Source organism: Otolemur garnettii, unplaced genomic scaffold (assembly GCF_000181295.1).
Source record: "Otolemur garnettii isolate 467f Iridium unplaced genomic scaffold, OtoGar3 scaffold00001, whole genome shotgun sequence".
NCBI classification, from domain to species: Eukaryota; Metazoa; Chordata; class Mammalia; order Primates; family Galagidae; genus Otolemur; species Otolemur garnettii.
In genome coordinates this window covers 31,824,948-31,840,179 of record NW_003852396.1, presented here as the reverse complement: position 1 = coordinate 31,840,179, position 15,232 = coordinate 31,824,948, and the positions used below count along the sequence as shown (strand labels likewise).

Below are 15,232 nucleotides of genomic sequence, written 5' to 3'. Positions count from 1 at the left end.
CTCGGACACCAGCTGTTACTGCTTATGTGGCAAGCTGCCAGCAAGATGGGCACTTAATTGACTAACACAAATAGCCAGGCATGAGCTTTTGTCCTTTCACGGAAAGTGTCTGAGCTTTCTTGGCAAGGGCAAAGAGGAGGTTGCATCCAGATGGAAGACATTAGGGGTGTTGGTTGGAAATAAAAAGGTGCAGGGGAGAATGAAAATAGTATCTTGATTTTCTTTCTACTGGCAATATTTTGAAAGGACTTTTACTTCTAGTTGATCTGAGTTAGGAGCTATGAAGGTTTTGTGGTATGTGTGGACATGTCAGCAGAAGAGAGATGATACGCCTGGATGAGAACATATGTCCTACTCACAATGTTGAGTGTCCATTTTTGCCTCAGCCTTTCAAACATGGTTAATACTCCTTTGAAAAACATGACACACCATAGCTATCATTTGTATACACTAAAAGCAACCCAAACTTTCTGTGCAATTCCTACTGAATGGTCCCAGCTCTTTCCCTTCCTTGGAGTCCCTGTCCAATACAGGGAGAGAAGGGAAAGACCTGGGACCATTCAGTAGCAATTGGCGGTTCTGCATCTATTCTGCATATTTGTGTCCAATGTAGACTCTTATCTCTGGTGTTTGGTTTTGATCATCCTGGGTCAACAACACTGACAACATAGGTTAACTCTCCTTTCAAGGGCACTAGACCAAGAAAGCTCCAATAGTTCAGCTGATGTCTATCCTCACCAGAGGTGTGGGATTCAGACAAATGGGCTAGATTAATAATATACCATGCATCCCCATTCAGTGAGTTGCCTCAAAATGGACTATTTACAAGGTCCATTACTAATTATATAAACAAGTTACATGTGTTGTTGACAATTTTGTTTTTACAACTATATTTATCATGAGAATACAAATAAATACCCCATCCCATATATAGATCCTAATGTTTTTAGTCATAAACTCTGACCAAAATATAGCTCAATCCTTAAGGCATTTTTACCTCCAGCTCTCTGAAAGACATAGAGTTGATATCCACAAACTGCAATACGTTTCCTGGGAAAGTCAAAATCATCCTAAGGAAATTAAATTTGGGTTTCCATGACACCTACCAGGTTTCTGGTTGCCTTATTCCAGATAGAGCATGGAAAGCCTTCAAATTCTACAGCATCTGTAACTTCTCTGGTCTAGCACACTGTTGAGAATTTGCATCTCTATTTATATCCTCTTATTCTTTCTTCTTTAGCATAGGGCATCCTCCTGGGAATTAACAGGTATCTAATTGTATCTTGGGAACAATGAATCCATTTGTTTTATCTTTGTCAATAATGTGTTCTTCTAAGAAAATGCAGACAGCAAGCTCTGCCTGATGGTAATGTCTTTAACTCTTGCAATTTCATTCCTACATCAGGTGCAGGTTTTGGGGACAACCAGTCTCAGATGTTGGTAAAGGCTGCCTATGTCCATCTGTGGATCTACCTAATTAATGCATGCCTTGTCAGACTCAAAGTAAGGCTATCACATAGGTAAGAGCCAGCCAGACCCTATGTGGAACCCTGCCTTTAGATGTTCTGTTTATTCATCCCAACGTCCAAATTTATTTTTAATATGAATGGCATTAGGCAAGTTATAAGTGCTCAGATTTATCATAGAATCTTCCCTTCCTCATTGTCTTATAGCTGCTCCTTCACATATATTAGCTACTACAGGGACTTAATCTCACAGAACAAAAAGGAATGTCTGGTGTTACAAACTCTCAATTTTAGAAAATGACATCAATTTTTATTTGGCCCACTACTGTGACAATTGGAAATAAGTAAAAGGTAGTATTCTGGTGGTATTTTTTATGGGGAAATATGATTTTCAGGCAAATAAAATAGAAAATAAGATATAACAAAACACCCTTGACCTGAAACAAAGTATGTGAGATAAATAGACCAGCTTAGATCCAAGCCAATGGTGATGACTTTATCTTCAGCTCAGTATAAGAGAGGACCTTCTGGAAGTGAGGCCTATATCATTGAGTAAGAGCAGGCAGAGGATGTGAAAAAAGAAGCTAATAAATAAGCATCATGATTTTATTGCATGGTTCATGTTGGCTTAATAATTCCTAAAGTTTACTGATATGTGGAGACTTGATTAAGCTATGAGCCCTAGTTAAGTTCAGAATGTCTTACTGTTTGGTAGCCTTTTACCACAAGAGCATGGCAGTAGAAGTATAGCCATGGCCATAACAACTAATCTCTTGCCTATGGGAAGCTCTCAGTTCTAGCCAAACATTCCGTGTTTCTCTAAATTCTTGAGTTCCCCTAAATGCAAGGCTTCACTAGACTTGGCAGGCAGATGCAGTGGTAGAACTCCCAAGCGGATGGATGACTTAAACCTGATTTGTTAGACACTGCATTCACTTAAAACCTTCTGCTAAGAATGACAGAAGAAGGGCATGGCAGACCCTCAGAATTGTCCTCCTTTAATATCACTATGTGAACAAAAACCTTTTTTTTTCTATTTGAAAATAATTTAATTTTTTATTTTACTATTTAGGATTTATTGATGATACAAAATTAGGTTACACTGATCACATTTGTTAAACTTTCTATTATAATTGTGAAACACCCTCAAGAGTATCCCCATCCCCCTCCCTCCTCCTCTCTCCCTAATACCTCATTCCCCTACCCCTTGTATTAGCTCATTTACTACCTTCATATTAGAATTGAGTACATTGGATTTTTGCTTCCCCATTCTTGTGATGCTTTACTAAGAATGTGTTCCATCCACATCCATCCAGGTTAATACAAAAGATGTAAAGCAGTGGTTCTCAACCTTCCTAATGCTATAAGCCTCCAATACAGTTCCTGTAGGTCTGGACACACAGGGTGAGAACTGCTGATATAAAGTCTCCATATTTTTAATGGCTGAATATTATTCCATAGTATAAATCAGGGGTCCTCAACCTTTTTAAACAGGGGACCAATTCACTGTCCGTTGGAGGACTGGACTGCAGGCCCCAGGAAAAGTCGGCTGCTAAGTAGGACAGGCAGCGGCAGCAAAAACACCTGGGAGGCCAGATAAATGTCCTAGGCAGGCTGCATGTGGCCTGCAGGCCATAGTTTGAGGATGCCTGGAAATATACCAAGGCTTTTTAGCCCATTCCTGGATTGGTGGACATTTAGGCTGTTTCCTAAATTTTTGGTAATTGTAAATTGAGCTGTGATAAATAGTCTACTGAAAATGTCCTTATGATAAAAAAGGTTCTTTTTTCTTCTAGGTAGATGCCTAATGATGGGATTGCAGGATCAAATGGGAGGTCTAATTTGAGTTCTTTGAGGATTCCTCATATTTCCTTCCAAAAAGGTTGTATTAGTTTGCAGTCTCACCAGCAGTGTAAAAGTGTTCCCTTCTCTCCACATCCATGCCAGCATCAGCAGCTTTGAGATTTTGTGATGTGGGCCATTCTCACCAGGGTTAGGTGATATCTTACAGTAGATTTGATTTTCATTTCTCTGATGATGAAGGACAATGAGCATTTTTCATGTTTTGAGCCATTCATCTGTCTTCTTTAGAGAAGGTTCTATTCATGTGCCTTGCTCAGTGTTATATGGGATTGTCGAGTCTTCTTTTGCTGCTGTTGATTTACTTGAGTTCTGTATAGATATTAGTTATCAAGTCTTTGTCCAATTCATAATATGCAAATATCTTTTACAATTGTGTATGTTGTCTGTTTGCTTTGGTTGTTGTTCCTTAGCTGTACAGAAGCTTTTTAGTTTAATTAAGTATTATTTTTAAATTTTTGTTGTTGTTATAATTGCCACAGAAGTCTTCTTTATAAAATCTTTCTCCAGGCCTATATCTTAAAATATTTTTTCCACACTTTCTTTGAGGATTTTTATTGTTTCATGCTTTAGATTTAAATCTCTTATTCATCTTGAATCAATTTTTGTAAGTGGTGAGAGATGCAGGTCTAGTTTCAGTCTTTTACATGTAGTTATCTAGTTCCTCCAATACCATCAATAAATGGAATAGAGATTCTTTTCCCCGTTGTATGTTCTTGCTAGGTTTATCAAAGAGCAGGTGGCTGTAAGATGTTAGTGTCCCCTCATGGTTTTATATTTGTTTCTAAATGTCAGTGTCTCTATTTTTGTGCCAATACCATGCAGTTTTGATCACTATGGCTTTGTAGTACAGCTTAAAGTCCAGTAGGGTAATACCCCCAGCTTTGATTTTATTACTAAGAGTTGCCTTGGCTATATGGAGTTTTTCCTGGTTCCATACAAAAAGAAGAATTCTTTTTTTCAAATTTTGAAAGTATGATGATGACTTTTTAATGGGGATTACATTGAATCTGTAGATTGCTTTGGGTAAGAAAAGACATTTTCACAATGTTAATTCTTCCCAGCCATGAGCCTGGTATGTTCTTCCATTTGTTAATATCTTCTGCTATTTCTTTTCTTAGGGTTTTGTGATTTTCTTTGTATACATTCTTTGCCTCTTTTATTAGGTGTATTCCTAGGTATTTTATTGTTTTGGAGTTACTGTGAAGAGAATTGTGTCCTTGATTAACTTCTGATCTTGGCGGTTATAGATTTATACAAAGGTTACTAATTTGTGGACATTGACTTTGTAGGCTGAGACATTACTGTATTTTTGATCATTTCCAGGGGTCTTGTGATTGAGTCTTTAAACTCTAAAGTGGTTTTCTAAATATAAGATTATATTATTGGCAAAGAGCAAGAGTTTGACCCCTTCCACCTCCTTTTGGATGCCGTTTATTTTCTTCTATGATCTGGTCATATTGGCTAGAACTTCCAGTACTATGTTGAATAATAGAGGCAATAGAGGATAACCTTGTCTGATTCCAGTTCTAAGTGTGAAAGCTTTCATTTTTACTCCATTTAGTACAATATTAGCTTTGGGTTTGTCATAGATTGCTCCAACCAATTTAATAAATGTGCCACTTATGTCTTTATTGTTAAGTGTTCTAATTAGAAAAGGACACTGAATTTTATCGAATCTTTTTTCTGCATCTACTGAGAGGATCATATGTCTTTGTTTTTGCCTCTGTTGATATGGTAAAATGGACTTCCATATGTTAAACCAGTCTTGCATCCCTGGGATAAAACCTACTTGATCATAATGAATGATTTTTTTTTTAATGTGTCGCTGTAATACATTGGCTAGGATTTTCTTTTTTTGAGAAATTTTGCATCTATATTCTTTACTGAAATTAGTCTGAATTTCTCCTTTTTAGTAGGGTCTTTTCATTGTTTTCATATCAGGGGGATGTTTGCTTAGTAGATTGTGTTGGGGAAGATTCCATCCTTCTGAATTTTTTGGAATAATTTCTGCAGTATGGGTATAAGCTCTAAATTTCTGCAGTATTGGCATAAGCTCTTCTTTGATGCTTTGATAGAATTTGAGTGTGAAGCCATCTGGACCAGGGCATTTTTTTGTTGGAAGATTTTTTATTGTTTCTTCAATCTCAGTTCTTGGTATTTGTCTGTTCAACAGATCTATTTCTTCATAGTTAAGTCTTGGGAGAGGTATGATTCCAGGTATTAATCCATTTCCTCCACACTGTCAAATTTCTGGGCATAGTGTTTCTTGTACTCAGAGATGATCTCTTGTATCTCTGTGGTGTCAGTCATTATGGTCTTTTTTTTTTTTAAGTTTTTGGCTGGGGCTGGGTTTGAACTCGCCACCTCTGGGGCCGGCGCTCTACTCCTTTGAGTCATAGACACCACTCCCACTTTATCATTTCTTATTGAGGTTATTAGAGATTTTACTTTTAGTTCCTGGTTAATATGTTGAAATTTTTTTCAATTTTATTTATTTTTTTAAAAAAGAAACTATTTGTTTCACTAATTTTCTGAATAATTCTTTTGTTTCCAATTTCATTAACCTCTGATTTAATTTTGGTTATTTCTTATTCTGCTGGGTTTCAGATTAGATTATTCTTCCTTTTTCAATTACATAAGATGGTTCATGAATTCGTTTATGCACTCACTTTTGAATGTAGGCTTCTAATGCAATAAATTTCCCTCTTACGACTGCTTTTACTGTATCCCACAGGTTTTGGTAACTTGTGTCTTCATTGTTGTTATGTTTGAGGAATTTAATGATTTCCTCTTTATCTCTTCCTGAACCTAATTAACATTCAGCAGAAGGTTGTGTAATTTCCATGTCTTTTTGTGGGGATGAATGCTTTTGTCAGAATTGAGTTCTACCTTTATTGCCTTGTGGTCTCAAAAGATACAAGGTATAATTTCTATTCACTTAATTTTGCTGAGGTTTGATTTGTATCCTAGGATGTGATCTATTTTGTAGTATCTTCCATGGGCATGTAGTATTTTTCCATGGGAAAAATGTATATTCTTAAGCTTTTGGGCTGTGTGTTCTGTATATGTCTATTAAGCCCATTTGTTCTTGGGTCACATTCAAGTCCATTGTATCTTTGTTTAGTTTCTGTTTAGAGGATCTGTCCAGTTCTGTCAGAGGAGTGTTAAAGTCCTTGGCTATTATGGTATATGGGATATCATATTGCTCAGACCTATCAATGTCTGTTTAATAACACTGGGAGCATTTAAGTTGGGTGCATAAATATTTAAAATTGAAATGCCTTCTTGTTGTGTTGTTCTTTGACCAGTTTAAAGTGTCCATCTTTATCTTTCTTAACTTTAGTTGCTTTAAGTCCTCTTGTATATGAAAATAAGTTTGCAACCCCTCCATCATTCTGATTTCCATTTGGTTTAAATACTATTTTCCTACCCCTTAACCCTGAGTCTTGATTTGTCCTTCAAGGCTAGGCGTGTACACTGTAGACAGCATATGGATTACTTGTGTTTTTTTATCCAATCAGGCAGCTGTGCCTCTTCAGTGATGAATTCAGTCCATTGATATTGAGAGAATTAATAAATGTGTCTTAGTTCTATTCACCTATGTTGTGAAAATCCATTGTGTCATTTTGTCCTTTGCACCATCATTGAAGCTAAGTTTTGACCTTTACCTACTTGGTATTTACTTTTCCATCACAATACCATTGTGATGTTCATCATAGAGAAGTATTTCCTGTAGAGCTGGTCTTCTTATAGCAAATTTTCTCAGTGCTTGTATATATTTTTATATGCAGAAGGGACCAAGTTTAATAGGAATATATATGTTGCACTATACCTGTGAGACACCAGGTGGTGCTGTGTTTTATTTGTTTTGTTTTGTTTGTTTGTTTTAGGAGAAGTAGGACACAATTGGCAACCTCTATGGTTCTTATTCCTAACATAGTTGCCCTCAGTGATCACCTGATTGTTTCCTCAGCATTCAGATCCTGTAGGGTTGGGATCTTAAAGCTCTCCAGAATCCCTCAGAGGTAGGTCTCACAGTGCCTCTGACACCAGTTCCCATGAAGTGCAGGAGTCCCTTAGCCTGTCCCAAGAGTGTAATTCTGATCGCAGCAGGCAGAATTAAGATGGCAATGCTTTAGGACCCTGCTAAGACCTTCTCAAGACCTTCCCACATAGCAGGCCCCTGGTCGCTGAGACCTTCCCAGTATGTCTTTCTCATCAGCCACCAAACTAATGGCAAATCCACTCCAACCAGTATTCAAATTTGGTTGCTATATAGTGTTGGTGTTTACTCACTCTTCCAAGTTTTCCACTCAATGCACAGCTTCCCCCCCACCCACCAAAACCAAAACCACCACAAAGGCTTTCTCAGTTCCCAAACCTTCATGATGGGGGCCAGCTAATCCCAATGGGTCACAAACACTTGCCTAATGACTCAGATGTCCACCACTCTGGACCACATGCTGTATCCAGCTCACCACCTCCTTGCTGTGCACCCTGAGTTATGACTCCAGGTAAGGAACCTGTGCCAGGTATTGCTGGGTTCTCTCTTTTTCCCCAGTCTTACTAGGAGAGCTCAGCTGAATGATCCTATTGGTCCACCTTTTTTCCCTGCCCTTCTGACCAAAAATGTTTTGCAAAAAATGTCCTATGTAGTCAAGAGCTGAATCCATTACACTGAAATTTTCCCAGTAGGATACCAGGTTACAGTACTAGTAATCTAGAAGAAGCAACTTTGGCACATAACTATTTGGGGAAATATTAACAGCAAGTTGTGATTATGGCATCATTGTGCAGGACAGAAGATACAAAAAATTCTCCACTGGCCAGGATTCCCAAAAGAGCTCAGAGAAAGGTATCATAGCAAGTTATGACAGAACTATAGATAACTAGACTAGATTTAAAGAGAATTTCACTTCTTTGACATTATTGGACCAGAATAAAATATCCCTATAAGCCTGCTCTACTGGCACCCAAAATATTCAGTCCTGGTTTCTAAATTTGCTATTCTGGAAAAAAGAAATATGGTGTCAGGAAAGAAAGAAAGCAATAAATCCAGTGTCCTAAATAATGAAAGGCCAGAAAAGTAGATTCTCCTAGATAGAAAGTAGAATTCCAGTTCCAAAGGGGCCATGCCCTGTATTCAAACTTTAATTTTTATTTAAACTTCTACCATGAGGAAAATACTTTTCTTAATCAAAATTTTCTCCTCTTCTCTTAAAATAGACAGGAAAAGTACATTTTGTCCCTTACCATCATCAACCTGTATATTGCCTACCTCCACCAGCATATCTATTGCCATCACCATTCACTTATTCAAGGTAAATTTCTTGATGACTTATTACATTCAATGCACTGTGTAAGAGCTGTTGAGAATCACAGATAACCAAGATAGATACTTTGCTTTTATTAAGCTTATAGTTTAAGTACAACTATATGTACTATATGTAATATGTCAGTGGGTATGATAACCAATATTAAAATATGAGAATTTAGAGGTAAATTTCCAGAAACTATTGAGCCTAAACTTAAAGCAATGTTTACCAGATGGTGAGAGGTCTCTACACAGTTTAGAATGGATTAGAAAAACAAAGAGAACTATTTCTTCCCATCTCTGTTCTCATACACAAAATAGAAGACTTAAATTAAACTTGATTTTTCACGTTAAAAAAAAGGTATACCCCAGTTAGAGTATTTAATAAAGCAGTAAAAATTTCTAGCCCTAATGTACTTATCCCAGCATCAGTCCAGGTTTTTAATGGAATTAAATGGCTCATGTTTGTCTTATACTGCATCCTCCCACTATTCCCTGATATGTATTTGCATCATTTTGAGTTAAAAATTCATTGGTCTTCAGTTCCAGAAAAAGGTACAAGGTCACCAGGAAAAAAAACAATTAGAACTAGAAAAAAATATTAGATTTATTTTCAGGGAGGAAGCAAATGACAAACTCTGATCTTAGAAGAGCTAAATGTAGGTAATAATTGGTAATGTTAGGTGGCAGATGAAATATTATCTACTTTCTATTTTTTTCTCTAATTCAAATTGCTGTCTCAGCCCATCCTCCTCCATTTCTTCTTTCTCTATTCCTCTTTTTTTATTTATTGTCAACATTATCATCTTAATGTAAAAGGGTGTGAACTCAGCGATAACTATTCCCTGAAAAAGGAGTCTTCTCTCAGCAGCCTTCCTGAGACCACTTCTGTGCATCTTACCTGCTCATAGCCTTTACCTCACTGCCTTAGAGCCATCCTTGCCCTTTCTAAAAGATTTACCTCATGCATGAATATTCTTTTCTGGATCATTTATCTCCTCTACTTGAGGTTTATAAAACGAAATAAAAGTTGGTGAGAATATCATTTTAATTGACATATGGAATTAAATAGGTAAATAGAACTTGCACCCAAAACAATAACAACAAAAAGCATGACTTTTTAATACAGAAGGAGAAATGGTTCAAACCTCATTCTGAGGAGACCACATCTTCTGTGAATCAACAAGCTCTCTAGCCTAGAACATGAAATCTTGAGTTTATCTCAGGAGCTAGCAACTTCCAGTGCTCCACTGCTAAGCTTTCAGTCTCATTTTCCAATCACTGTTGCAACAACCAGACCCATCTAACCACAGGCTGTCTTGACACAGTAAAAACCCATGAACATCTCACCGTAAGCCTACTCTATACACCGCTTGATTTTTTGCTCCTGGGCTGACAGTAAGCCATGAGATATCTACAGGTACTCGTTTGGTATTTATGCATGTACAACCCTGAAGAATGGGGGAATTAAGAACTCCTTACGTATCCTTTGACCAGTGATAATTGAGTTACTATGTGTACATTGTCTCCTTCTTGAGTTTCTGTGGTGGACTACCCTGAGACATTTGGACAAGATGGTCCTATGCAGGACTGAGCACATATGATACCTGTGTTGGGCTCTATAATTTTTCGGCCAGCTGGTTCTATATTAAGATCTGTCAGTAGAGAGCGGTAGAGGCACACTGAAAGGAGAAGATGTCTCATGGTGGTTTGCTGGCCAGACTCCTACACAACGTGCTTTCTCTCTATTGCTCAGCCCTATGTGGTTTCTCCAGGGCTCAGTTCTAGCGGTGCATAGCTTTCTTCAGCACTGCGCCACTGAGCTTGATCTCCAGCTCTGCACCAGGACACAATGGCAGAAGCCCCAGACAGAATGCATCAGAACAGCAGCCAAAATAGCATCTATATCTTCTCCTTAGCCCTTCATATGCAATCAGGAGGCTGTGGGACCAGTCTTCTAGCAAGGTGGCCACCCACTGTCATCCTGGAAAGCCCTGGAGCACCCCAGTCTAAGCCACACATGGAGCTGCACTATACACCAGCAGAGAGCAGTGCTCAGCAACCAGCAGCCAGCAGCTTCCCTGACTTCTGGAGAGTTCTATGGTTCAGTGAGTTACTGTGGAAGGCCATCTCTGGAGCTATCAGGGGACAAATCTATGGCAGGCCTCACTAAGGCAGCACTTTAGCAATATCACAGGCAAAGAGGAAGGAGAGGAGGCCTCCTCATTGGGCACTTTATCTCAATCCCTCAGGTAGTGTTTGCTTTTTATACTTGCTTCTACTATAATTTTTTTTATAATGATCTTTTACTAGCCATTTCCCCCACTACTTTAGCTTCCTATTAACGATCCTTTCTATTAATAATTAAACCTTTCTGCTCAAATAATTGAATGCTTTCTGTCTTCTGACTAATCCCTGATTAACACAGCATCACACTCAATAAGGTGTTTGCATCACATTATCATCCTCCCTTTTTGGCTTTAGTTGTACTTCATTCATGTTATCAGTAACACAGTCAATTGAAAGTTGAGATTCCACTGCCAGTGGTCATTTCAATGATCCTTGAAATGACCTTTAAGACAATCACTGAGGATAGACAGAATAAAGTTCAGGTGAAAAATAAGGTATTAGGTTATAAGGTTGTCTGGATCTTAAACGTAGTCTTTCATTTGTACCTAAAAACATTAATTTAAAAAATTATGAAATAGGCTAATTTTATTACATGCATCTAACATGTTGAAATAAGAACTGATTAGATAAAGATATCAGCTGAAAATGCTGAGAATTTTATGAAAGTCAAAGAACTTCTATTAAAAATAATTTAGGAAACCCTTGCCTTCTTCAACCATAGATCATATATCTAAAAAATCATATATATCAAAAACTCAGGGAGAGAATGAAGGGCAGCAGAGAATCAAGGTGGCCTGGGTGCTCAGTGTGACAGATCTTCTGTGATGAGAGCACTGAAGAAGGCTGGAAATAGTAATAAAATAATGGGCAAATGGAGATATTCACACTTTTAGAATGTTGACATTTGAATGAATAAGCATGGAAATCTTGGCACCTTGCAATATTCTATGCCAATATAAGCAACTCCTTGTTACTTTTCAGAGGAGATTCATTTATTCTTTCTGGAAGCCTTACACAATCCAAAACTTGGAAGGCTGCCTCACAAGTAATACCTTCTGTTCACAAAGACTGCTGTATCCCTTCTGGTTGTGCCCACGACAATAAAGCATCATGTCTCAGCAAAGCCTGAGAAGGGAAATGTTAACATTCTGGGAGGAAATAGCTTATCCACTGAAGGTACTGCAGAGCCTACCTAATTGTACTAAATGGAATCAAATGAATACAAATAGGAGTTAATCTTGAAAGTGTTAGATCCAGGCAGCAGAGGAAATGGGTAGTAATATGAATATAAATTGCCTTAAAACTGTATTGTCAGGAAGTCACGTATGCATGATTTTGTGTTTAAATATTATATCAAGGATACCTGGAGGTTGTGCAAACGCACTGCTGACATGGATGTTTAAAGCTTAACATGATGGTGACCTACAGAAAATCAGGTGGAGATAGCAAATATGGTCAGCATAACATAGACTTACAAAATTATCAGGGAGCTGGACTTGTTGGATTGGATTTTATAAATATAGGACCAGAGAATTTACCACATGATTATTTGCTCTTAAGAAGAGAGGACAATTCTTCACTTGGGTAATGATGAAGGATGAATATGTAAGAAGAAATCTGGTACATTTTAAAGTTCAGCAATTACTGTGCTTTGTAGGTTAGACTGAGCAATGAAATATGTTTCTATGGAACTGGGCTCTCCACTAACAATGAGGATGGCAGTATTTTGAGATGACTTAGAAGTTCTAACAATCAGATGTAGAGTAAATATGATTACTGTAAGAATGGAAAGGCTAGAATGAGAATCAGAGCAATGGGACCCATTGTGATCTGCTGCAACAGACGCAAGAGATGATAGTCCTGGAGACAAACTAAGGGTACAATTGACTAGGATGTTACTCAACATACATTTAAAAGAGAATAGCTAAGTACCAGCCTGACGTCAACCACATAATCAGAAGTCATGGTCACTTGGCCTGTTTTGGTATGTAGGTCTCTTCAAGTATACAGAGCCCATTAACTGAACATGAGCCTTGTTCTCCTCCATGAAGTACACTGCAATGTCACTGCCAGTATGCAGTAGAAATTATTCATATTTTTCCCAAGTCAACCTATAGTATTTACACATGTAGGTATTTGTTGAAGAAAAAAGAATACCCAGACTCTTTAAGCACTATTAGATATAGGCTATATCTCACTGACAATAGGCACCCAGATATATCATCATGCTCTTTGATTAATCCATTAGATTATTGAGACAATGTGATTAATAGAATTTTGGACAAAGTTTATCTCATAGTGCAATAATTTTTCAGCTCTACCTGTGGTTATACATTAGATTATACAGATTAATTGTATAACTGAGACTAATACACCAAGATAATGCATCTTCAAAGTACTCCCCTTAGCTATCTGGTGACTGCAGTGATATTCGGCAGTGAGGTATGTAGCACTTTTACTAGGATGAGATCAGAAACTTAATTGTCTTACCTCGTACATGAACTACTGGAGTTTGCTGAAAGGGTTTGATGGTTATTCAAAGCATGTAACTAGCAACTTTAGAAGAAGGAAGACAAGAAAGTCTATATGTGACATGTATATTGAAGTGAACACAAAGGATGAATATCTTTGTGTCTCATATTAGTACTCACTGGATAGTACCCACTTCATAGGAGGCACTCAAGAACCAGGTAGAAAGTACCTGCATGACAGTCAAACTTTGTGCCACCATCGCGAGTCCAGCAGCATCATAAATGGTGTGATAAAAGTGGAGCTAAACATGAGCCGGAATTATGGGTCTCCTTTACCAAAGCTAATATTAATAAAAGGTTTGGAAAATAGCACTGTCCTCACTCCTAAGAAGTTAGCAATATTGCTACCAACTTTTATTCTTTAGCTAAAAGCCATAGTAACTGGTGCTGAACACTTGACATAGCATTTTACATTTACATTAGATACATAAAAAAGGGCAAAGTAGTTCCATTTACATTAGACCCATTGACATGCATTTTAGGACTCATACTATAGAATGTCTATTTTGGAAGCATGCAGAGAAGAGTTTTTAAAAAAACATCTAATTAAAGTGGTGTGTGTGTTTGTTTTGTAATTCAGAAAACAACAATTAGCTTACTGAGAAAGTTTCCCACATTACATCTGGACTTTTATAATTGTATGCTGAATCTGAATTAACATTTTATGAAGCTCTCCTACTGCTTGAAAATATTAATAGTTATTTATATAGGTTATCTCACTTTATGTTGAAAACAAAATCATAATTTAGTGTTCACTGATAACAGATTTACTGCCAAAGAAACTGACTGAGCAAATATTATACAACCTGTAAGTTACATAATTTGGACTATTGGAGGACTGTGTAGGCACTTCAGATACAATTACCACATTCTAGCAAAGCATTGATTCATAAATGGCTTTATCTCTACTCTGAGATAACTAATGATTAGATTTGGAGCTGCTTCTGAATTAAAACCTTGATAATGGCCTTCCGAATCTGCTTAGTCTTTACACTATAGATGATAGGGTTGAGCACAGGAGGGATGAGCAGGAAGACATTGGCCATGAGAGTGTGGACAAATGGAGGCGCTGAATGGCCATAGCGATGGACGAGAGACAAGCTGATGAGAGGGATGTAGAAGATGGCAACAGCACTGATGTGGGATATGCAGGTGTTGAAGGCTTTGTGCCGCTTTTCCGAGGAAGCAATGTGGAGGACAGATCGGATGATCAGGATGTAGGAGAGCAAGATGCAAGGGCAGTCAAAGCCTGTAGTGGAGAAGAGTGCAAACAGACCTAAGATGCTGTTGATTCTGTTGTCTGTGCAAGAGAGTTGGATGAGATCAACATGGTAGCAGTAAGAGTGTGAAAGGACCATGGAACTGCAGAAGGACAGCCTCCTGACAAAGAACACGACAGGCAACATGACAGCAATGTTCCGTATCAGCATGCTCACCCCTATCTGGGCAATCCTGGCATTGGTGAGGACAGTGGTGTATCTCAGTGGGTCACAAATGGCCACAAAACGATCAAAGGCCATGGCCAGCAGAACGCCAGACTCCGTGAAAGTAAATCCATGGAGAAAGAACATCTGGGAAATGCAGGCATTTAAGTTGATCTCTCGGGCTTCAAACCAGAAGACACCAAGCGTAGTAGAAAGTGTGCACAAGGACAAGCTCAGGTCTGTGGCTGAAAGCATAGAGAGGAAATAATACATAGGCTCATGGAGGCTCTGCTCACGGAAGACCACAAACAGGATCATGCTGTTTCCAGAGAGGGCGATGACATACAAAAGACAAAAGGGGATGGAGATCCAGACCTGGGCTGCTTTCAGGCCTGGAATGCCCGTCAGGAAGAAGACCAGAGGCTGAGTGTTGGTATTGTTGAGGACCAACATAGTGAAGGACTGAGAAGACAGGGATACTTGAGTAATCGAATGCAATACATA

General features: G+C 38.1%; 1 protein-coding gene across 1 annotated transcript; it reads right to left on the bottom strand.

The window, feature by feature from the left end:
- Positions 1 to 14,230: 14,230 nt before the first annotated feature.
- LOC100961041 (olfactory receptor 51F2) lies at positions 14,231 to 15,232 on the bottom strand. The gene has a single exon (XM_012802558.2). It carries the CDS (start codon positions 15,179 to 15,181, stop codon positions 14,231 to 14,233), a length of 951 nt encoding a protein of 316 aa, XP_012658012.1. The 5' UTR covers positions 15,182 to 15,232.